The sequence below is a fragment of the Rhincodon typus genome, chromosome 30 (genome assembly GCF_021869965.1).
Source record: "Rhincodon typus isolate 14 chromosome 30, sRhiTyp1.1, whole genome shotgun sequence".
NCBI classification, from domain to species: Eukaryota; Metazoa; Chordata; class Chondrichthyes; order Orectolobiformes; family Rhincodontidae; genus Rhincodon; species Rhincodon typus.
This window is the reverse complement of record NC_063361.1, coordinates 7,179,958-7,206,079: the sequence shown is the minus strand read 5'-3', so window position 1 is coordinate 7,206,079 and position 26,122 is coordinate 7,179,958. Positions and strand designations below refer to the sequence as shown.

At 40.6% G+C, this 26,122-nt stretch overlaps 1 protein-coding gene across 1 annotated transcript in view; it reads right to left on the bottom strand.

Moving 5' to 3' along the window:
• Positions 1 to 9,032: 9,032 nt before the first annotated feature.
• LOC109920687 (proto-oncogene Wnt-3) overlaps positions 9,033 to 26,122 on the bottom strand; it is a 66,717-nt gene continuing 49,627 nt past the window's right edge. Inside the window, exon 3 of the mRNA XM_048614627.1 lies at positions 9,033 to 9,536. Coding sequence (XP_048470584.1) covers positions 9,057 to 9,536 — 480 coding nt within the window. The 3' untranslated portion in view covers positions 9,033 to 9,056. The remainder of the gene's footprint in view (positions 9,537 to 26,122) is intronic.

Genomic DNA, 26,122 nt, shown 5'->3' with positions numbered 1-26,122 from the left:
CATTTTCTTTACGCTGCTGCTATATGTTTAAGATCATAGACTTGGACAGCAAGGATGCAAAAATTAGGGAAGACTGCCACTAGACTAATGTTCCAAGCCGTACTTGGTCAAGTTTAACTGAAAGAAATCAGGTGACTGCTTCCTTATTTACACAGCCACCACTTTTTATTTCTGTTTGAGATCACCTTCAGCTGCCTATATTCTTGTCATTTGTGGAAAGTACAAGAACATTGAGTTACAAGCTGAGATTGAGATTTCAGTTGTGTTGGGAGGTTCAGAAAGGTTTCTTTTCACCAACTGCAAAGGGCTTTGAGGTGCTGACTAAATCTTTTTTGAGTAAACAGTGAATACCATCAGATTTATACTGAGGTGTTGGAATAAACGGGAAAGTAAAGCGAGAGTTCAATTGAAATGCTTTGTTTAAAAACCACCGAGGATATTAGGCCAATTAAAGAAATCATCAGGGCAAACCATTAAAATGAGCAATACAAATAGATTCCAAGAGCCAATTGGAGATTTCTGAAGAGAATGAATATGATAGAAAAGTGATGAAATGGGATGATACCAAAAGGGTATGATGTATTAGTGATGCAGGTGATAGACTTGATTGGGTACCCCCATGTTCGAAGCATTATTAAATGCATGCAAAACAAGTAGTGTGGTTGTAAAAAGATGTCACTAAGCTCTCTACAGGTCTCAAAAAGATAGGTCATGAATGGGAAAAGGTTTGGCAGATGCAGCATAGTGTGAGGTTTCCCACTTTGTCAGAAAGAATAGAAAGGCAGATGTTTGAATGGAGAAACTACAGAGTCCTGAGGTACAGAGGGGCATGGGTGTTCTTGATAAACTGTTGTAAATTAGAAAGGCAAATGGAATGTTGTCTTTATTGCAAAGTTTGAAAGTAGGATAATTGTCTTCCTACAGCTGGTACAGGGCTTTAGTGAGATTGCAAGTGGTACACTGTGTGAAGCTTTGATGTCCTTTCCTAAGGGTCTCCTTACTCATTGGAAGTGCCTCAGACAAGATTCACAAGGCTGATTCCTGGGACAAAGGAGTTGTCTAATGAGGAAAGGTTGAGCTGGTTGGTTTAACCTCATTGGAGTTTACAGACATGAAAGAGTGGATGATTTTGAAACACAAGATTCTGAGCAGACTTGACAGGGTGTGTACTGAGAGAATGTTCCCCTTGGGAAATCTAGAACTAGGGGGAACAATTTTAAAAATTGAGGGTCTCGCTTTTAAGTCAGGAATTTCTGCTGTTGATCATTTATTTGGAATTTTACAGAGACCAGTGGAGAAAGGGTCATTCAACACATTCAAGGCTATGTTGGACAGAATTTTGAGTTGAAAGGGAATCTAGGGAGTCTAGGATTGGTTGGGGTATGGGTGTGGTAAGCAGGAATATGGAGTTAAGACAGTAATTAGATCAGCATTGATCTTGTCAAATGGTGGAGCAGGTTCAGTGGACTGAATGGCCACGTAGTTCTGATGTTAAACAAGTCCATGTCCAATCTGACGAACAGTGTTCATCACTAATATGCAACTTTGCCAACAAGACTAGTTATTTTCAAATTAATCTGCAGTTAGAGAATTTAACTGTCAAGCACATTACCTTCTATTTTAACCACAGTTTTGGTTTTCCATTAATTTCTTCACCTCTTAAAGGCTACTCATCTAAAGGCCTTTTTGTGGCATTTTAATGATTCAGAATTTTGGTTGATCTACTGTTACTGCATTTCCAAAATGATTGTATAAATTGATTTTAGGTATTTCAGTATGTAAAATGCCACATTTATGCTAGTGTTGTTACTGTGTAGCTGCTACTGGAACAGCGCTGGCATAGATTGTGGAATAAGTGTTGAAGGGAGATTCTACAAAGAGCAAATCAAATTGATTGCTAAAACAAAAGACTGCAGGGCATGCAGGTGCTATTCTGTCCCACTTATGCAGTTGATCTGTTGTGATTGCCAGTGGCAAATAGTTAAGAAAATATTTAGTCATAATGAAATGAAGCTAGAAACCCTGTTGTTTTTTTTAAAGCCCAGCTTTTTTTGTAAAACCAGTATTTTAGCACTGTATAAATGAATCTGTATAAATCCAAATCCTGCTCATAACGTATTCTGTTGTGCTCTAGTCACTGTAAATGTACAACATTTTTTTTTTATGTAGGAATGTGTAACCAGAAGATCAGAAGGTAACAAAGACAATTAAAAATAGCTTTAGAATCCAGTAAAACCTTACTGGTGAAACCATGTCTGCCTTCAAGGAGAGATTCAAACCAGGATCAAGAACTATTGGAAATGTTTAAAGATCAAACTGGAGCAGAGTAAAGGTAGTACTTATATACTGCTTTCATATCAGGATATGTCAACATGCTTGTTTATTAATGATTACACTTGAGAAGTTTTTTAAATGTAGTATAGGCAATGTGGCATCCCATTTGAACAAAAAATTCCACAAGTAATAAGATAAATCATCAGCTAATCAATTTGATTTTGGTTAAGGAATTAATGTTTCCTAGAACACTAAAGTGAACTCCTGTGCTTCAAAATGATTCCATGAGATCTCATGTATCCAAGTGAAAGGACAAATGGGGCCTCGTGGAAATGTCTCATTCATAAAGTGACACCTCTGAGGAGGCAACATTTCCTCAGTACTGCAGTGAAATATATTGGATTACAAAAATCTTAGAAATGGCAACATGGCGCACTGCATTTGATGAGTGATCTGCACTAAATATTTTATATGGACAAAATTGGTAAATCTGTAAGTAATGAACGGCAAACACAACTCCACCAGTTGTGTGGAAAGTATAAGACATAGGAGCAGAAATTAAGCCATTCAGCCCACCGAGTCTGCTCTGCCATTCAATCATGGCTGATACATTTCTCAATCCCATTCTCCTACTTTCTCCCCATAACCCTTGATTCCCTTCACAATCAAGAACCTATCTATCTCCGTCTTAAGTATACTCAATGACCTGGCCTCCACAGCATTCTGCGGCAGTGAATTCCATAGATTCGCCACTCTCTGGCTGAAGAAGTTTCTCCCTATCTCCATTCTAAAAGGTCTTCCCTTTACTCTTAAGGCTGTGCCCTCTGGTCCTAGTCTCTCCTACTAATTGAAACATCTTCCCAACATCCACTTTGTCCAGGCCATTCAGTGTACTGTAAGTTTCAATTAGATCCCCCCTCATCCTTCTAAACTCCATCGAGTATAAACCCAGAGTCCTCCAACGTTCCCCATATATTAAGCTTTTCATTCCTGGGATCATTCTCATGAATATCCTCTGGACCCACTCCAGGGCCACTAAGTCTTTCCTGAGATCCTGGGGTACTTTGACATGCTGGAGCACTAAAACAGTACTTTTGAACAATAAAGGAATTAAGGGTTATGGTGAGCGGGTGGGTAAGTGGAGCTGTGTCCACAAAAAGATCAGCCGTGGTAAAATGGTACCAGATGGCCTAATCCTGCTCCTATTGTTTATGTTCTTACGTAAAACAATCTTACTAAGAACCAGAAGAAATTGTGAAGTGCAAGCTATGTTCTGTCGTAAGGAAGCTTACCAAGAAGAACAAGGAAGAGACAGAAAAATGCTTGCTAATATATTCATTTACTTTAAAGAATCTTTCAGTTACATTTGAGGGCTCGTTCTGGGTAGTGATGTAATTTCACGACTTCATGCTTTTATGTGATTGACAGCATTAACAAGACTGCACTGGGATGCAACACAAACTCCATTTTTCTTCACTGTTGTTTTGGAAATAGTTATGTCTCCAGTATGGGGAGGATCTGTGGTGTAGGCTGGCTGGTTATAGACCAGTGTTACACTATTAATACAAGGAGAAGGGTTGGAAGCCATCAGTGAAAATATTGCATCCTAGAATAATTCTAAAAGTAAATACAACCTTGAAGCATAATTTGGAAATGTAGACCTAACACTAACAATAGGATGAATTGCATGCTGAAGTGAGTTGCACATGAAAACTTCTTTGCTAAAGATGTAATCATGCCTAAAATGGGCCTAACTATAAATGAGTAACAGACCAAATCTATCATGCCTTTGCACAGTCATATGGATAAATCTGAAACTTTATTGTCACCTGTGGATCCTGACTAGTCTTCAGCATAAATGCAAATTATGAAAGACTGAAAAGTATATCAGTGAGCCAAGAACAAGGGGTGTGAGCTGTCGGGAATATATTGTAGCACTTTAAAGGAATAAGCAAATATAGAAGCTCTGAAGCAAACAAAGCAGTTCCACAGTGAGTGATTCATGAATTTATCAGTTCAATGCTGGACGTTAGTGGTTTGTACAATGTTCCTAGTCACATTTCATAATACTCCAGTGTGGAAGCAGTTCATACGCTGTGATTTGCCAAAGAAAAATATTATACGGTTAGCTCTACTCCATATGAATCATTCTGGCACCCATTTTTGTTGTAGTAAATTATAAAAAGTCTGGGCTTCTGGCCACAGTCATTCATTGAATTATTTCAAATTCAATCTAAAAATGTTGCTGCTAGGAAGTTGCTTTTTTTAAAGTGAATGTCTACTTTCTGAAGGTCCACGGTTTGTTAAACTAACCTAGTATGAGAGGTTGTTGGCAATACTTGTTCTGGCTTTGTAAAAGCAACATTTTATATCTTTAATGAATGAGTAATACTGAACAAGAAGACCACAGGGTTAATATTTGTGTGTTCAGTTAGCTAAACTTAGTTTGAGCACATAATTGTCCTTAATATCCTTGAGCTGGTGGGAATGGGAGGGAAATAATCCGGATTTCAGCTACCGAGCTGGTAGCATGTCCATGTCTTAGCTGTGAGTCTCAAATTGATGTGATACACTAATTGTGTTAGTGTACTGGATATTACAGCGTGGTTAGTCTGCTTGTCACCTCTTGCTCAACCAACAGTACAAGTATTGCAAAAAAGAACACTGAGTACCTAAATCTCTCCCTGCCGTTATAGAGGCTGCACCTTCCCTTAACTCTGACAACCGCACTCTGGAGGTTGTTGATAATCTCACGTACCTTGGATCAACAATCACCAGCATCCTGTTGCTTGATGTCAAGAGCTGCACTAAAATTGCCAAAGTTGATGTTGTGTAGACCAACAGCAGAGTAATTTGAAGTATAAAGTTCCATGTGGACTAGGCTTGTGTCCTCAGAACTCATCTTGAAAACAGCAAGATATGAACAACTTAAGCAAATGAAGTGGCTGAAAAGCTTCCACTTCTCCTGTTTCAGAAGAATATAAGGCATCTCCTGGCAAGACAAGGTGCTGAACATTGAAATATACCATTGTGCTGGGACCCCAGTAGGTTTGCCCTTTTGAGTCAGTGACAACTGTCAATTGGATCCTATGTTACAAATGGATTATGGCCACATCTGTAAAGGTGTGCTCTATGGTGAGTTCAATATTAGCACAAGAACAACAGCTTGCCCACATTTGCTATGCATGAATGTCTGCAGTAGAGAGCTGATGTTGACTGGGTCTGGATTCGAGGTATGGGAGCGCCTGGAGACAAGCAGCCAGGAAGGTCATAGGAAAAACAGGACGAAAAATCAGCTAGATAGGGAATTAAAAAGCACATCAAAAACCTTACGTCGATGCTATTCATCTGTCCCAGCTGTGAAAGGGATTACCCACTCATGAATCAGTCTCTCCAGACACAACAGACTATGCTCAATCCAGAAGTGGCATACACCATAGGCCAAGTCAATCATAGGAGTCATTTTAGCTCAGTTGGCTGGACAGTTGGTTTGTGAAGCAGTGTAATGCCAATAGCGTGGGTTCAATCCCCATGCTAGTTGAGGTTACCATGAAGGATTCTCCTTCTCAACTTCTCCACTCGCCTAGGTATGATGGCCCTCAGAGAGAGACTGGGAATGATTCAACCTAATAAGAGAGCAGCCCTACGATCTGGTAAGACCACAGCACCTTGACTATTACTAGCTGTGGGCTACAGTAATACCTGAGAATTGATTTCCTTTTTGAGGAAGGAATAATCGAACCATTGCATAGTTGGATACTACCTTTTAGTGAGTGTCAAAGTGTTATTGGTGGGAAGGATATGATCCACATTTACTAACTCTACCTGCTGCAGGAAGGCCAATTAAACATCAGTATCCACACTGCCTTGGGACTTTTCCAGAGATTTATTTGTTTTCCCCAACCCCACCACATGATCCTGCAATCTAACTCTGTCCTTCACCTTTTACCCAGAAGGCTATATGCCTAGTCATTATGACCCAGACATCAGCAGTGTGGAACAGACTTAAATGAGGCAGCATGGTGGGTCAGTGGTTAGCACTGCTGCCTTACACCACCAGAGACCCAGGTTCAATTCCACCCTTGGGCGACTGTCTGTGTGGAGTTTGCACATTCTCCCTGTGTCTGCGTGGGTTTTCTCTGGGTGCTCTGGTTTCCTCACACAGTCCAAAGATGTGCAGGTTAGGTAGATTGGCCGTGCTAAATTGCCCATAGTGCTCAGGGATGTGTAGATTAGGTGGGTTATAGGGGAATGGGTCTGTGCAGGATGCTCTGAGTGTCAGTGTGGACTTGTTGGCCCAAAGGGCCTGTTTCCACATTGTCAGGATTCTGCAATTCTTTAAGGAATTGGCTGACCTTTCCCTAAAGATGTTAAAATCATGATGGGTCTACAGTCCAGTGGTAGAAATTTCCACATTATTATAAAATTTAAACTTGTTTCACAATGTCTTTTCAGGGAATTATCTAATCCAGTTTACCTGTGACTCCAATCCCACACTACTTGTCTAACTTCATGTACTCGGTGAAAATATGGTCATGCAGTAGGTACTATTTTGACAGGGTTGTTTACATCGGAAATAAACTTCAATCATGATCCCAATCCAGTTTGCTGTTTCTTTTGTGACACATTGATAACGTGCGTGTGGGGGTCAGATGAGGAATAGATGAGGCTGAGCTCCCATGGTCAAATAACTCACTCAGACTCACCGTCTGGCTCATGCAAAAGGCATCTTCAGTAGCAGTAGTACTGTATAATCATGAGAATTAACCTTTGCAGAAGCAGAGCAGCGAAAGAAGAGACTTAAAATCATAATCAGTGAACATGAGTTCTCAGGTAAGAAAGAACAACACACCAGTGTACACTACATGAATAAATTTTATTTCTTTGTTGGTAGCTATTTCTAAGACTAAGAGAGGAATATGTACACTGACAGGAGAGGTTATACATTTAACATCCGCTTCTAGAGAGCTGCCTGTGAATCCTGCACTGTGAAGCATGATAGTAAATGTAGCTCACGCTGCCTTTAAGCCACCGTGGCAAGTTTATAAACTAGAAACAGCAGATAAGACACTTTCTGCAAATATATAATCTCAGTTGAGTCATATATATACACACTGTGCAATAAATAATTATAAAAACATAGGCTTTAAGAATATAAAATCAAAGGGTCAAACATCTAATTTGTACAAAACTTTGGATATAGCAACTTGCAATACAGGTTCAACTTGGAGCTAGTAATTCTGGGCTACAAGGTAGAAAAATACTACGATAAATACTGCAGGCTTTTGATTAATTTTTAGAGCACAGGATGTCAACGCCCTTTGCTTGAACTAACTACTCACTCATTCTGGGAAAGGTGTCCATGGGGCTTAACAATGAATTCCCACCTTGCTTCTTTAACTTATCCCATCTCTTTTTTTTCTTTCACAGAAAGAAGGCACATTGTATGTAAGTAAAATTACTCTTAAGTAGGTGGTGGATCAAGGTCCCTGTAAGGAGGAAGTCATATCCATAACAACTGCATATAGCCACCAGATCCACTCAAACCTCAATATTCAATCATTTTGATAAAGTGTGATTGGGAGATGAGAATTGCAGGTAGCATTAATACTAACATCAGTTGTGACGTGTGATACAGTCATCATTCTTAAAAAACAGGAAGTTTTGTTATTGGGATGTGAGGATGGAATAAACATCAGGCTGGAAGACTTAAGCTGTTCTTAATGTTAATATCACAGCTTGTATCTGCAGCCAACTGAAGTCACGTGGGCCGTTGTGGTATGCAAAGGATTCTGGGGGTTGTAGTCTTTACTCTCATGTTTGAAGGGGTATAATTTCAGAAATGGACAAATTACTTTAGGATTCAATGTTGCAAATCAAACTAATTTGGGGCTGACTTAAAGATGCATTATCCTCAGGATTACAAGTTTTGAAACTTAATCTCAAATACTTGCCATCCTGAAGTGGTTTGTTGTTATTTAGACAAATATATGAATGCATATATCTTTGACAATTAAAAAGGTAAAAGTTCTTTGATTAAATTAGGGAGACTTTTTTTTAAAACATATCTTCAAATGTCATTACTGTAGAAATGTCTAACAATCAGCATCCTTTATGGACCCCACTCTCTAGAGCTTCCAGAAAGTCCTATTGACACTTCTGATGTTAACTCTCTGAAAATTTACATAATGTATATGTCATTTATAAATACTATAGTGGTACCATCCTTTCTTTCACCTCTGCCCCAGTGGCAAGTCTGAAACCATGGGAAGATCATATGCCAATGGAATTTGCATTTATTTGTCAGTTCTGGGATGGGATGCCTAAGGCAACCCAGTTGCAACTGGGGATCCAGCAAAATATTGACAGTGCTGGGGAATTCTTCCATTCCCTCACTATCTATTGAGCAGGTTGCCATTTTGATTGACCCCAACAACACTGGCAACAGTAGAAAACTAAAAACAAATTGTTGTACCAGTGGAAAGCTTGGGATTTTAGGCAATTTTAGGAAATTTTTTGCTTATTTTTTCATCAATCATTATAAATGAAAATCTGTAATTTCAAATTGAGAGTAAATCATCCCAACATAGCATTTTTTTGGTTCAGACTATGATTTTTTATGAAGCTCCAAAGAGAAATTGAATAGATTGGTGAAAAGACTACATTTCCCAGAAGTCATTTCTGCAATGTACATGCACAGTAAAGTGCGCCATTTTTGTTTTGCCCCAACAATAACTGGAAGGTTCCAGATTGTGTGATCTTACTTGTGTTTGTGTGTCCTGTTATTTGCACGTATGTACATCGTACACTCGAATGCATTCCTGGCAACTGACGTAGCAGCACCAGTGGAATATGCAATGACATTTTTCCTTGCGTTTCTCCGTCCTGGTGTTATGTCCACGGCCACAGCAGAGCAAATCACAGCCATCAATCCCGTGGGAGGTGACATTGCAGATCCTGTCCCTGGTCCCAAAGGATCCTGTCTCAGCATTCGGCTCGCAAAAGTTTGGTGAGTTTTCATAGTAGACAAGGTCTCGCTCAGTTGGGGGCTTAAACAGCTCATATTTTGCACGAAGGGTTTCTACCCAACCCCGGGACTCTCTGTGCTTCTCCACCACCATCTCGGAGGCGCTGTCATATTTGTCCTTCAGATAGTCCCCAATGACCCGGAAATCTGGCTGCGCCCACCAACAGGTCTTCACTTCACAGCTCCCAGACAAACCATGACATTTACATTTCAGGTGCATGTGATCCAGTATTGACTGCAACAAGAATTAAAAAAAAAAATACACTGTGAACACTTGTTAGAACAGTGCCGTATGTTATAATTATAACACGGTGTACACAAAAACTTCAATATCAACTTATCTGATATTATCTCTATTAATATTTCCTCCATAGTAGATTTTGGTTTTATCGCAAAATTCCGACCATGCTTTTGAATCAACATTTTCAATTATAAATGCATTTATCCACATTTATAATGGCATTACTCCCTATAAAGGTTTTACATTGTAATTGCAGCCTCCAACCACTGCTTGCACTATTGTGACTCAGAGCAAGGACTCCCAGCAGAGAGACTGCTATCTCCTGATATCACACACAGTCAAATGCTACATTGATGGCAAAAGCAGTCACTCTAACGTTGCACCTGGAATCCAACTCTTTTGTCCATGTTTGGACCATATTCTGGAGCTTAGAACCCAAACTGTGAACCAATGAGTAGGTTATTACTGGGTCCTGTTTGATAGAACTATCAATGATGGGAAGTATCACTTTGCTAATAAGTCAGAGTAGGCTGATGAGATGCTAATTGGTCAGACTAGATCTGTCCTGCTTTTCATGGACAGAACATGCATGGAGAATTCTCCACATACTCGAGTCAATACCAGTGTTGTACCTGTACTGGAACAGCTCGACGGTGGATGTGGCTAGTTCTGAAGCAAGTGTTTTCAGATCTACAATCAAAATGTTGTATATTTTATGCTGTTTCCAGCATACAATGAATTTATGTGGAGTGAATCAAATTGGCTGAAGACGGGCATCTTGCTTGGCACCTCCGGAGAATACCGCAAGACCGTAGGATATAGGAGCTGAATTAACCCATTTGGCCCAAAGTTGGATAAGAACATAGGAGCAACAGTCGACCATACCACCCTGCCAAGACTGCTCCACAATTCAACGTGATCATGGATGGTTGTGGGCTTGACTCCACTTTCCTGCCTGTTCCCCATATCCCTCATTTTTGGATTTTTAGGTTTCTCTTCACCTGAACCCTACTCCTCATTTCTCAGTTGATTGCCAATTTTTCCCAGTCTGGCCACACTTGCTACTTCACTCTTATATTTGTACACGCTGTCCCCTCCTGTAAGTCTGGTTACTAATGCCCAGATTACTTTCTTGCATTATTGCCTAGTGCCTACTCTGTAACTTTCCAAATTTTCCCTCATTACAGATGTCTCCCCGGTCACTCACTGCCAGTGCCTCTTGAATTGAAACTCATTTCACCCAAGCTATTCTCTGAGGAACATATTTAACTCTTTGATCTCATTTACCCTATGCCAATTTGTTCATGGTTCAGGTAGTAATCTAGAGATTATTACCTTCATGGTTCTGTTTTGTAATTTGGTCATTAGCTGTTCTCAACAGAACTTCTGACTTACTTTATCTAAATTGTTCATACCCATGTGTGCTATGTCCCTCTCACTGAGGGGCTGTGAGGTCAAGGTGCAGGCTTTGGTGAGTGTCAGGCTTTGTACTTCACACAGTGTCAGGCTTTGGGGAGGGCGAGGAGCACTAAGGTACGGCAAGCTAAGGTCTTTTCTTTTAATCCAGTGGTTACTAGAGGGGTGATAAAGGCAGTTAGTGGAATGGTATGTTCCTCCTGTGAGATGTGGGAGATCAGGGAGAAGTCAAATCTCCCTGACAAATACGTCTGTGGGAAGTGTGTCCGGCTGCATGGATCAACTGGAGTGGCAGCTGGACTCACTCGGGTATACAGGAGGCAGAAAGTTTTATCGATAGAAGTTTCAGGGATGTTGTGACACCAAATAGATGGGTGACTGTCAGGAGGGGCAGGTAGATAGGCAGTGCAGGAATCCCCTGTGGCTATTCCCCTCTCAAACAAGTATAGTATTTTGGATACTGATTAGGAATGGCCTTTCAGAGGAAAGCAACTGCAGCAGCCAGATCAGTGGTTCCACATCTGGCTCTGTTTTACAGCAGGGAGGGTTGAAATGTAGGTGAGCAGTTGTGATAGGGGACTCTATGGTCAGGGGCACAGATAGGTGTTAGTATGAAGGTGAGTGAGACTTCAGTGTTGCCTCCCTGCTGCCAGGATCAAGGACGTTTCTGAGGGGACACAGGATATTCTGAAAAGGGAGGGTGAGCAGCCAGAGGTTATGATCCATAACTGATACCAATGACATAGGGAGTAAGAGAGAGATGAGGTCCTACAAAGGGAGTTCAGGAAGTTAAGTCGGAAATTGAAAAGCAGGACCACTAGAGTTGTAGTCTCGGGATTACTCTCTATGCCATGTGCTAGTGTAGCTAGAAATAGGAAGTAAAGCAGTTAAATACATGGCTAAAGAGATAGCGTAGGAGGTAAGGCTTTGGGTATGTGGATGATTGGGATCTCTTCCAACGTGAAGGATCTGTACAAGAAGGATGGGTTGCCCCTAAACTGGAGGGGCACCAATATTCTGGTAGCGAGGTTTGCTAGTGCCACTCAGAGAGTTTAAAATAGTGTGGCAGAGGGATGGGAACTCGAACAGTAGGTCAGCATGTGGACTGATTGAGGAGAAGGTAGAGGCTAAGTAAATCTATTAGAAAGAACAGGCAGGCCCAGCTTAATGAACACTGTGGGATTGACAGTCTGAATTGTTTTTTTTGATGCAAGGAGTATAACAGCTAAGACAGATGAGCTTACAGCCTGGATCAGAACGTACAACTACGATGTTGTAACCAGGGTTTAAACATTTCAGGTGTGATGGAGATGGATATGAAAGGGGTTGGGGTGCAGTATTGCTGATTAAGGAGAAAGTTGCAGCTGCACTAAGAAAGGACATTTTGGAGAGTTCATCCAGCGAAGCCATATGGATACAACTCAGGAATAAGAAAGGTGCAATCGATATGATGGGTTATACTATAGGTTCCCAGTAGCCAGCAGGAGATAGAGGAACAGGTGTGTAAGCAAGTCCAAAGTTCCCTGATCGTAGGCAACACAAGTGGATAAGGTGATAAAGGAGGTGTATGACATTCCTACCTTAATTAGTCAGGGCATGAAGAATAAAAGTTGGCAAATCATGTTGCAAATGTACGCGACTTTAGTTAGGCCACATTTTGAATGTTGAGTGCAGTTCTGGTCGTGAAAGTATAGGAAGGACTTGGAAACTTTGGAGAGGGTACAGAAGAGGTTTACCAGGATATTGCCTGGATTTGAGTGCATTAGCTTGAAGAAGAGGTTGGATATCGCCACAGTTTCAGAGGCCGAGGGGTGACCTGATTGAAGTATATAAAATTGTGACAGCATGGATACAGCGGATAGTCAGAGCCCCTTTCCTAGAGCGGAAATGTGAAATACTAGGGGAATATAGGTTTAAGATGAGAGGGGAAAGTTAAAGGAGATGTGTGAGGCAATTTTTTTTCCACATAGGGTGGTAGGTCCCTGGAATGCACTTCCAGGGGAGGTGATAGAAGCAGATATTTGAGGCATTTAGCCATAAGAACAGGCAGGGAATAGAAGGAAATGAATCATATGCATGGTCATGGCAGGCCGAAGGGCCTGTTCCTTTGCTGTATGCTCTATGATGTATGTTCTATGACTGCTGCCTGGAACAAAGTGTTCACGTGACCAGGTAATGTTCTGGTTGCCATCTCAGTTTTCAAAGCTTTGACTCTAGCTCACTAGCTCTGAGCCAAGTAGTGTGAGCTGCAGGCATTCACTACACCTCTCATCACTATGTATCAGACGAATGTCCAACATCACCCACATGCTACAGCTGCAACACATCATCTGCTCCATCATCTTTATTGTGTTTCATCTCACTAATTTGGTTTCAAGTTGAGAAATATTACTCAACCATTGTCTGTTATTACATTGATTAGTTTAATTTGTTAAGTCATAAATTTTAAGCAATTCGAGAATTTACATCTGAAATAACAAGGTGCAGAGCTGGATGAACACAGCAGGCCAAGCAGCATCAGAGGAGCAGGAAGGCTGACGTTTCGGGCCTAGACCCTTCTGCAGTTCCTGCTGTCTCAGAATTTACATCTCTCCACTTCCAGTTTAAATGACTGCTCGTATTCAGAGAGATAAATTCTTAAAATCTCACCAGTTAATGATTTATCTGCTCACCTAGTTAATGACTTGCAAAAGTCATCAGCTTCTGGAGGCTGAAAAAAATATACAAAATGTAGTATTTCCTTCCACCTCCACATAGAATTCCCATCTGCACCAAATTCTGAAGTTAGCACTTGCTCCTTGTCACGTTTGAGCTTCTTGATCTGCAGTCAGTACAACTAGATGACAATTATTGCAAACACATCAACCTTGTCTTTTACCCTCAACTGCTAGTCTCTGCCATTACCGAGGGATGCCTCTTCTTCCTCCAATTTAACTGTTCACCAGCATTCCCAACTGGGTGTCCCACAGCTTTATTCTTTAAATATATTCTTTTGGTAGCACGTCAAAAATGTTCATTATCTGTTATTTTGATCCTCAGATCCTTCATTGTCAAAAACACACGTGTCATGCTTAAATGCCTTTTAGCTTTATAAGTACTACCTTAATGTAGGCATGCACTAATGAATGGGACACCATAGTTAAGCATTAGACTAACTACATTGACTGACTAACCTGATCCAGAGGTCACAATCTAAACAGTATTCCTTTATCTACATTTAATGAATTATCACAAGCAGTCAACCAACAGATTCACTATTGTCCTCTGATCTCAACAGTGCAAGCATAGAATCATAGAATCCTTCGTGTGGAAGCAGGCCATTTGGCCCATTGAGTCCCCTGAATTTCCCTGCATTTCTCACGGCTAACCCACCTAGCCTGCACATCCCTGAACACTATGGGCAATTTAGCATGGCCAATCCACGAAACCTGCACATCTTTGGACTGTGGGAGGAAACTGGTGCACCTGGAGGAAACCCATGCAGATGTGGGGAGAATGTGCACACTTCACAGTTGCCTGAGGGCGAAATTGAACCGGGGTCTCTGGCACTGTGTGGCAGCAGTGCTAACCACTGAGCCACCCATAGTTAAAACCTCTAGGTAAAATATATATTTTATAAGAAAAAGCTTAAAATATACATGATAAATCTTACAAAAATAGCTCCTTAAGCCAAATGTCCTCTCTTGTGGATTCAACATTCGGGCAATCAGACTGTTATCTGAGAGTTAATCACAAATAAATAAATAAATAAATAAATAATTGAAGGATTCCAGGACTATCCATGAGCCCTCAATAGGTTTGATGACTCAAAGCTCCTGTAGTGTTGGAAAAAAAGCAGGAGGAAGAACATCACATTCAAATCCAGCCCAGCTGAAACTGTAGAACAATGATTCATCTCAGTTAAGATTTGCAGCCATTTTGTTTGATTGTGATAAAATGTATCAGGTAACAGACATTTTAACCAACTGAACATTAAGTGACATCTCGAAACAGAAATTCCTTCTCGACAAAGAGAGGCAATCAAGGGCTTACTGTACTGAAGTAGGCTGTCAGGTGGCAAGAAACAAAGGAACCTTCACTCACTCCCAGGACCTGTCCTGCTGACCAATTTTCCCATGGAAGCACCAACTAACTATTCAGCCACAGAGACAATTGCAGCAATTCAACCTAAGTTTCAACCCCTTCAGTTCAGAAAGACAACCATCAAACTGACTGAGGCTACAGTGACATTAGAAACTGATCTTCATATATAACATGTATCTGTACTTAACTTTAAATATTTGCATATGCTCATTTTTAGGTATTAACTTCAAGATTTATAGCATTTAGTGACTGCATAATAAGCTAACCTATTTATCTTGCAATGGTGTGGTGCTGGCTATTTTTTAAAATTTGAGACACTCAGCCTAAAAGGGAGCCTTATGCAAACCTTTACAAATGCTTGGTTCATGGACCATTCTGAAAAACGCCTGATATGTGGTTGTGCCAATAGCTAGACAGCAGGGGCCACAATACCAAGGAGAGGCAATGTCAGTGATCCCTCCCTGATGGGGCATTTTGTCATTGTAAAGGCAGTCGAATCAGCAGTCTAACTTTGCTCTGCCAATCTTCATTCAATGACACACAATCAAATCAAGAGATCTTAACGCATGCTCTCCTGCTTTAGACTAAAGGCCTTACTGCATGAGACCAACATGCACAACTTTTTCAACTGAACAATTACTTATATGGACTTTAGAAAAGGGCAACAACATTTCAGAATGCACCATTGTCCATAAAACCCCACAGAAATGACACCAGAGAAACCAGCCTCTCAGTCCAACAAATCTCTGTTGGAGTTTCTCCTCCAATCTGTGACCCTAGACCAGATTATTGCAAAGAGAAATTACTGATAGAGCAAAAATCTCTTTGGCAAATTAAGATTTAATTGGAACTAATTATGTAGATATAATGTGAAAGCTATAGAAATGTGCCTCTACATTTCAACAATTCTTCTGTGCAACATGGAAAAGGCACCATTTTCCCTCTGTTTCCATATCCAAGATGGGCCAGTGTTACACTTGGGTAAGTACATGTCCTCCAACATCGACATCAGTACCAGCTAGTCAGGCATTCATCAAAGCAATGTTTTGCATAGCTGAAGTGGAAAGGAAACAATATTTAGAAGTACCAAGACCAAATATGTTAAATGCTATACACTTAGGAAACAGACTATCAGTGAATTATTTGAGGAAAATGTGGGGGAGTATCATTAACTGGATAGCCCTCTCAAAGTACCTGCCAGAACCACAAACTCTACCATCTAGAAGGGCAAAATCAGCAGGTAGATAGGAACACCACTACCTGTAAATTCCTCTCGAAGCTACACACCATCCTGCCTTGGAGATATATTGTTACTATTTCACTCTGACTAGGTCAAAATTCTGGAAACTCCCTTCCTAAAAAGCATTATATACATACCCATCATGGACCACAGTAACTCAAGAAGGCAGCTAGGGATGGGCAAGAAACGCTGGCCTAGCCAACAATGCCCAAATCTCATGAACCAGTTAGAAAAGAGTCAACACAATTCTTTATAGACACCAACATCAACCATCATGTCTGTCAGTCACATTGCTCCAAGTAAGCATACTGACTCCAGTCTAACAGAGACTTCTCATAACATTTATTTCATGGGAGTATTAAGTCTGCATGGGAAGGAATGAGTTCGATGAACTGAACTGCCTTTCCTCAATTCATTCCTTCTTACGCACTTTTTGCCGTAAACCACGTGTTTCTGTTCCTAAACTAACTGACAATATGTCAACATGAAATGTTCCTGGTCATCAGTAGACTATCAATAATGAACAATTGCTGATTGTTGGAAAAACCCATCTGGGTTCACTAATGTCCTTTAGGGAAGGAAACTGCCATCTTTACCTGGTCTGGCCTACATGTGACTCCAGACCCACAGCAATGTAGTTGACTCTTAACTGCCCTCTGGGCAATTAGGGATAGGCAATAAATGCTGCCTAGCCAGCGATGCCCTCATCCTGTGAATGAATAAAGAAAAAAAATCGACATGACAGCAAAAAAAAAGAAAAATAGCAAAATTCTAACAGAAAGGCATATAGATTGGAAATATTTGATCTTCAGAAAGCTGTAGAAATGAAATACCTTCCGGACGTAATCATTGAAAATACAATTTTGTAAACATAGCTTGGTGCAAGAATCCTGACTCTTGGTAAATAGAAAATGTTGCTTGGAACAAAATTCCCTCATAATGGATGAAAGTTGATATTCGTGATTAGGTATTAGCTGTGCCTCTGTGGTAAATCCCTCATCTCTAAATTATTGGGTTCTGAGTTCAAGCCCCATTCCAGAAGCATATGCCAGAATCTCTCCAGTGGGAATTCCGCTGCGGGAATGTTGCATTTTTGTGGGCCCAGCATTTTGCTGAGATGTTAAACAGAGACCCATCTGCCTTCTCAGGTTCACCAAAGTGATGGCTGACATTTGTACCTCAAAGAAACATCAGTAAAGTGTAGCCAGTTGCAATCATGTTGCAGTTTATGGGAGTTTGTGTGAGGGTTGTCTATTGTGTTTCCTACATCACCACAGTCAGAAGTATATCACTGGATATAAAGCACTTTGGAACATCCTGAAGTTGTAAAAAGTGCTATAGTTCTTGTTTCAAAGCATCAGAGGACTTGTAAACAATGTTATTTATTAGGTTTTTGACAGTAATGTGTACAAGGATAGGCAAGACAATTGTTGTTTAGAGTCATAAGTACGGAAAGAGGCCCTTTGGCCCAACCCGTCCATGCTGACCAGGTCTTCTAAAGTGAACTAATCCCACTTGCCTGCATTTGGCCCATATCCCTCCAAACCTTTCCTATCCATATACCTATCCAAATGTTGTAATTCTACTCAGCTCTACTACTTCCTCTGGCAGCTCTTTCCATATACACATCAACCTCTGTGTGAAAAAGTTGCCCCTTAGGTCCCTTTTAAATCTTTGCCCTCTCACCTTAAATATATGCCCTCTAGTTTTCGACTTGCCTACTCTGGGGAAAAGACCTTGGCTATTCACTTTACAGGTGTAAGGGTCTGAAAGGGTTATTGTTGAGGAGTATCTTAAACACTACCCACTATGATGATGTCATACAGTCTTTATGGGACAACAGCTCAGATGTCAAAGAAGTGAGACCCACCATTTGGGTGTTCCTCACAGACTCTGTAACAGTGTCTATTACATTAGTGTAACTTGTAGCCAATTGCTATCATAGCATAGATTACACAGCAAAATGGTTCAGTGGTTAGCATTGCTGCCTCACAGTGCCAGGGATCTGGGTTTGATCCCAGCCTCAGGCAACTGTCTGTGCGGAGCTTGCTTATTCCCCCTATATCCGTGTGGGTTTCCTCCGGGTGCTCTGGTTTCCTCCCACAGTCCAAAGATGTGCAGGTGAGGTGCACTGGCCATAGTAAATTGCCCATAGTGTCCGGGGATGCCCAGGATCTGGGTGCGATGCTCTTCGGAGGGTTGGTGTGGACTGGAAAGGCCGAATGGCCTGCCTCCACACTGTAGGGATTCTATGACATTTTGTTTAAGACATTAGCCTTTTCTCATTAGACCAATGAATTTGGACTATCATGTTAGACCAAGCTAGCCTTGAAAATGCCTACCCTGAAAGAGGACATTGGCCACAAACCTGCCTCATGGTAAGTAGTAAATTGTACAGAGCTCATACAACATGGTGAGAAGTGTATGGATTGCTAATACAACATGTGGTGCCAGTGGCATGGATTCCATTTAGCTGTTATGGAGGCCTGAAGCTTTCTTCCGACACAGTATTATGAATCTTACTCATGCAGACAGTGGTAGAAAAAGCTGAATATTCACAAACCAGTCAGAGGAGAAACTCATGACAAGTTTCAACAAGGCAGAATCTACAGTCAATGGTAAAAGCATTTCAGATCTGGTAAGGGATGCATTGCTGCAAAGAAGTGTTCAGACCCCTGGAACTGGAGTATTCGTCTTTTAAAGGCAGTCTCAGATTGCAAGGAATACAGGTGATCGGAAGGAGTGGTCCAGAGTCAGCAAGACAATAAACAGACATCAGGGACACCGTGAATGAATTTAAAATTCCTGGTGGGCAAGGGAAATCTGTTTTTAAAAATGGTGCAGATTTACTAGCTGGGAAAGAGAAATGTGAGAGAAATTCATGCAACTCAACTTGAGCATCACCACTAGAAAGAGCGGACACCATAAGGCATGGCTACAGTAAGGGAAATCAATAACTATAAAAACAATTTAAAACAAGGTCACAGACCTGACAACATCACAGAGCCAGACCTAAAGCAATAAACAAGCCTTTTAGATTCTAACCAGACAGAAAAGGAAGGTGGCAGATTATTGAGGCGGCCGAAATGATGAAGATTGATTAATTAAATCGTGATGAAGACAGGAAATATTTATTCAAACCACAGTCAGTGGAAATCATCTAGAAAAACCTGGTAAAGGAATGGGATCCATCTTATAAAGTCATGAATAGCAGAAGTTGTTTCCTTAAACTGAGCTAAAAGAACAGGGATCATTTATTAAAGGTGCAGGTAGCAGTATACATTCAGTAAAGCCATTTGATGGACGAGTTCATTCATGAAGCTGCAAAAAGTGGGGATCCTCCATTTTGACTGGAGAAACATGTGAAAACCCTCCAGTACAGCAGGACAAAGCAGCAACATTAAATGTCTTTCAAGCAAAGAAAATAAATGATCACATTAGGAATACACGACATCGGAAATAATATTGCCAGGAAGATTTAATTTCAGAAAATGGCCAAATAGAACATAGCACCGGACACCCTGAAAAATACAGTTGTCAAAATACAGAACTGCTTTTAAATTAGACACTAAGTCAGAAGCTGAACAAGTCAATTTACTTCTATGTATAACTGGGAGAACAGCTGATGTCATTATAGTTCAGTAAGGTATAGAAGAAGTAATGGATACATTTTGAAAGACTGACAATTACTTTTAAGCGCAAGACCAATAAACAAGGAGCAAAATTAAGTACCAAATTCCCAGGGGAATCTGTTGATAATGTCATTCATGATCTCTATAGACTAGTGGAAAAATGTGACTCTGGAGAGATCATTAGACACAGTTGTCGGAATTGTTGATGCGTGTCTTTCCAATTTATTATAGTCAAAAGCAGATTTGACTCCAGAGAAAGCTATTCAGGTGGTGAGTGAAGCAGAAGTCCAGAAGCAAGACAAATCAATCCTAAGGGCAAAAGATGATCTTATCACAGTGGAAAAGTTGAATCCATTCAGTTCTTATTGTACAAAACCCATAATAACACACAAGATAGTACTGTGAGGGGAAGAGACACCAGGTACAATCACTGCCAGCACTGTTCAGCAGGGAAACCTCACAGGCACAATCACTACCCAACTATTCAAAAAGAAATGATTCATCTGTAAAAAAAATTTGATCTTCAGAAAATATGCTGAAGTATGTCACAATCACAGAGTAGCAAGAAGTCAAGTGGTTACACGCAAAGAAGTTGCTGAGGTAGAATAGACTACAATAGAAGAAAATGGGAAATAGGTGATCCAGATCTAGCTTTTTGACAAGAGCTTATCTATGTCAATGGGGAACTCACTAATTTTAACCTTGATACAGGAGCGAGTGTCACAAATGTACCATGCTTGAAGAAAGACATTTTACAGCTGACAATAATGCAACTACTTGGCAACTAAGATCAAAGGCATGCTACAAACAACTCTCCAATACACAAAGCATCAGATATCAAATAACTTATATACATTTTACAATCAAGAATTCTTACTCTTGTGTCTGAAGGTGTGTCTTGACGTCAATCTTTTTTAATTTGAACAAGCAATCAAATTTGTTAAACTCAACAAACAACTGTTCCAGGTAGAGCCAGTCATAGCACAACAGGGAAAAGGACAACTAATAGAATATTTCATAAGTCCCCCTCAACTCATGGTGGAACTGGAATAGAAGACAGAATCTGTTGAAGTTATTTATTTTGGCATAAGAAATTTGTTTCATGCTGTAACCAAGATAGAGACCTGAGACAATACTAGATTAGCGGAATTTCTTTCCGTGGCTATCAACAATGAAGTGACTACAGGAATCAGAAAGATTTATGAAGAAACACAAGCAATCACTTAGCCAATGAGCAGCACACAACACTTGAGCTCACTAATGCATCATTAACTAAGTAAATCTGTGCGACACAGCTTGGTGAACAAATAGTACTGACTGACTTAAGTCTCATGTCAGATGCTGAGATGATTCAGAAGATGCAAATTCAAATAGAGAACTTGACATTCCCTTATCTTTCCAGAAAGAATCCTCAGTACCAATGGCAGAGATCATGCCAAGCAGAAAGCGATCTTCAAATAGTGCACACAAGGAATTCACATATTGTTTTCACAATGCTACAATCACCAAGAGTAAATAAAATTGCCCAAGCTAAGCAACAAGTTGACATAACAGCCTACACACTTCAGTACAGATTTACCCACAGACTGAAAATAAAGTCTGCTGACACAGATTGAAGGTGCATACATCTGCATGGAAGCCACCACTGAGAAGCGACCATCCAATGTCCAATGATTCTGAATAAGGTCAAGAGAAATTGCCTGTTCAGAGAATGTGGATACCACAAAGAAAAATTTGCCTGTTTCAACTGGAAAAACATTCTCTGCAAAAGAAATCTGTGATGATAAATGGTCCTTCAGCATAAAGGGCCTTTCAGACCTCACACTGTCAGGAACAGAATCAAATTCAACAGTCTACAAGCCCGAAGAGATTGTGTACTGGCAGAACAGTTAAACCTCTAGACCCCTTGAATTGGTGGTGTCAGAGCAGGGAGGTGAAGTAAGTGGACAGAGTAATTACACATGTACAAATATTGTAACGGAGAAGAAAAAAACACGTGGAAAAATGTTGTATCAAGGCGTAAGAGTCTGAAACAGTTATTCAGAATAGAATTAATAATTACAGAAAAATTGTGGGTTAATTTAGAAAATCATGTTGAACTCACTTGCTGGAGTTTTTTGAAGAAGTAACAGACAGAATTGATGACAGCAATGCTGTTGATGTGATGTTCTTAGACTTCCAAAGGTGTTCAACACTACCATATGAAAGTCTTATGAGGAAAGTTATGAGTCATGGAAGAAAAGGGACAGAGTCAACATGGATTCTAAATTGGCTGATGGATGGGAAACAAAGAGTAATGGTTAATGGGTATATTTTAGGCTGGAATAATGTTTGTAAATGAGTTTCCCAGTGGTTAGTTTTGGAACCTTGCATTTCCTGATACATGGAAATGATTTAGATCTTGGTATATAGTGGACAAATTCAAAGTTGCTGTCAGCACAAAACTAAGATACAAATGCAGAGAGGTTATGATTAACCCAAACAGGACAGTGGTTAGACCTCAGCTGGAGTATGGTGTACAGTTCTGGGAAACTCACTGGGCAAGGAGAGGTAAAGGTATTGGAGAGAGTGCACAAAAGGTTCAGGAGAATGGTTCTAGGAATGAGACACTTCAGATATAAGGAAAGATTGGAGAAGTTGGGACTTTTTCCTTGGAGAGGAGAAGGCTAAGAGGAATTTGTCGGAAGTTTTCAACGTCGTGAGGGATCAGGACAGAATGGATAGGGAAAAACTGTTCTTGTCTGTAAAAGGATCAGGAACAAGAGGACATAGTTTTAAAGAGCATTTCAAAAGAAGCAAATATGAGGTGAGCGAAAAAATCTTTTTCATGCAGTGAGTAGTTAGGATATGGAATACATTATCCTGGAAATGTGATACAGGCTGTTCAATTGAGGCATTCATGAAGGCATTGGATGATTATTTAAATAAAACCAATATGAAGGGTTACAGGAAAAGGCAGGAGTTTGGTATTCGGTTAAAATGCCCAGATAGCCAGTCCAGACACAATGGGCTGAATGGCATGCTTTTGCATCATAACAGTTCTGGGATTCTAAATGCCTTAAGCAACACCCATTATGATAATGTCATATGGGTTTAGTGGCAGAACAGCCCAGGATCTCAAAAGACTGTGACCTATCATCTGGGTTTTCCTCATAGTCTCTGCAACAACATCCATCACATCAGTGTAACATGCACACGTTAGCTGTCATGTAATAAATGTCTTGGCTAAAACAACAGCTTCTTCTCATCCGACTACCAAGTGATTTTCCCATACACCACCAGACCAAGGAAACCCTGTAGATCCCTACCACGAAAGAGGATGGTGGCAGAAAATCTACCTTACGTTAAGAAATAGTACAGAAAGCAGATACAACATGTTGAGCAGTGGTACAGATTGTTCATACAACAATATTAAGCAGCCTGTAGGGTGTTTTTTCATTATATTTTGGGGCTTCTGCTAATGTAGCCTCAATATGTTTCTGAGAATGGAAATAATTGGTATCCCTTATCCTGCAGATTTTCAATGACAGACAAGATAATGAACAGTAAAAACTACAGAGTGCTGTATATTTGCATTTCTCATTTGGAAATTAAAGATGTGGATAGATTTATGGTGTCAACGCTTGAAACTGTTTCTTTATTGAAAATGAGGGAAACAATTCTATAATCTGTTGGAATGTGAAAGTGAGAACTGAAATGTAGTATTATGTTTACAATAATTGGAGCTTTTATATATCCTTGCAGCCCCACCTCCAATGCATAAACATTGACTTGGGTTGTTGACAGAGGTGCCCCTTCTGTTTCATTGCTCTGTGCAGACATGCTTTGTGAGATCAGAATCAGGAGGGAATTGAAGGGTACAAGTTGGACATAGGCCAAAAGTGAAATTTGGCTGCCTGAACAGGACTTTAAAATGTTCAACGAAAAAAAGTTTTGTGTTTATATGGCATTGAGCTCAAGAAAATCCCTCACAGACAAAGAATAGTATTTTTCAATCTTTACCCACTTTTAAAATGGAGGAAAAGCACACAAACAGGCAAGATAGAGAGCTGCTTATGGAAGTACACCAGCGCGCAGGGAGACCGAGTAATGATGTGGTCTCGAGTCAGCTGCAACTCTGTTGAGTGGGTCATGTCAAATAGATAATGGCCACATCCTGAGACACGTAGTGAACTCACTATCAGCATGAGATCAAATAGGTCAGCCATTCTGTGACACAAAGATGTTTAAGTGAGGCGAAGTCCTCTTCACTAATATCTGGGAGCTGAGGCCAATACTGAGAGAACTAGTCAAGTTAATAGCCTGACAAAGTTATACTCACTGAATCGTACCTTAAGGCCAATATCTCAGACTCCTCCATCACCCATCCCTGGGTATGCCTCTGGCAGTTGGCCCCTGACCTCATGACAACCTTTGTTTAAACATGAACAAAAAGAGCGAGGTTCCTGAGAATGAGACTGAGTGCCCTAGACATTGAAGCAACATTTGACATGTGGCATCAAGGACCATGAGTAAAATTAAAGTCAATGGGAATCAGAGAGAAAACTCCCCACTCGTTTGTACCTTACCCAGCCCAAAAGAAGATGGCTATGGTTGTTGGAGGTCAATTGAACAGAGACCGAACTGCACCAGTCATACAAATACTGTGAATGCAATTGCAAGTCAGAAGTTGGAAATTCTGCTGAGAGTGACTCACCTGTCTCCCCAAAGCCTATCCACCAAGGCACAATCCTCTACACTTGCCGGGCTAAGAGCAATTCCAAAAAACACTCAAGAAGTTTGACACTATCTAGGATAAAGTATAATTCATAGATTCACAGAATCACATAGGGCTATGCAGCGGGACCTGGGTGTCCTTGTGCATGAATCACAAAAAGTTGGTTTGTCGGTGCAGTGGGTAATTAAGAAGTCGAATGGAACATTGTCCTTCATTGCGAGAGGGATGGAGTTTAAAAACAAGAAGTTATGCTGCAACCTTACAGGGTGCTGGTGAGGCCACACCTGTGTACAGTTTTGGTCTCCTGACTTGAGAAAGGACATACTGGCACTGGAGGGGGTGCAGAGGAAGTTCACTAAATTGATTACGGAATGAGAGGGTTGGCTTATGAGGAGATTGAGTAGACTGGGATTATACTCATTGGAATTTAGAAGAATGAGGGGTATCTTATAGAAACATATAAAATTATGAAGTAAAAGGATAAGATAGAAGCAGGGAGGTTGTTTCCACAGGTGGGTGAAAATAGAACTAGAGGACACAGCCTCAAAGTAAGGAGGAGCAGATTTAGGATGAGTTGAGGAGGAATTTCTTCATCCAAAGGGTTGTGAATCTGTGCAATTCCCTGCCCAGTGAAGCAGTTGAGGCTACCTCATTGAATGTTTTTAAGGCAAGGTAGATGGATTTTTGAACAGTAAAGGAATTAAGGGTTATGGTGAATGAGTTGATCAGTGGAGCTGAGTCCACAAGAAAATCAGCCATGATCTTGTTGAGTGGCGTAGCAGGCTTGGCAGGCCAGATGGCCTACTCCTGCCCTTGTTTCTTATGTTACATTCACAGAGTCGTACAGCATGGAAACAGACCCTTCAGTCCAACTATTCTACACCAACCATGTTCCCAAACTAAACTAGTCCCACTTGCCTGCATTTGCCCCATTTACCTCCAAATCTTTCCTATTCATTTAATTATCCAAATGTCTTTTAAATATGTAACTGTACCTGCATCCACGGCTTCCTCTGGCAGTTCATTCCACACACAAACCACTCTCTGTGCGAAAAGGTTGCCCTTAGTTTTAAAAAAGAAACACTCTCCTCTCACTTTAAAAATATGCCCCCTAGTTTTGAACACCCCCACCCTAGGGAAAAGACCCTTGCTAGTCACCTTATCTATGCCCCCATGATTTTATAAATCTCTATAAGGTCACCCCTCAACCTTCCATGTTCCAGTGAAAGAAGTGCTAGCCTATCCAGGCTATTTTTACAACTCAAACCTTCCATTCCTAGCAACATCTTCTCTGAACCCTCTCCCAATTTAAGAATATCCTTCCAATAGCAGGGCGACCATTTCCTTAGTTTCATTGATAACACCTGTCATCCGTTTTCAAGGCGCTCATATTGCTTTTCATAGATTAGGAAAAAAGGCTAATTGTAAACGTATTTTGTATTGAGTTTGACATCCCTTGCAAATTTCTTTCCATACTCTTTTTTTCTTTTGC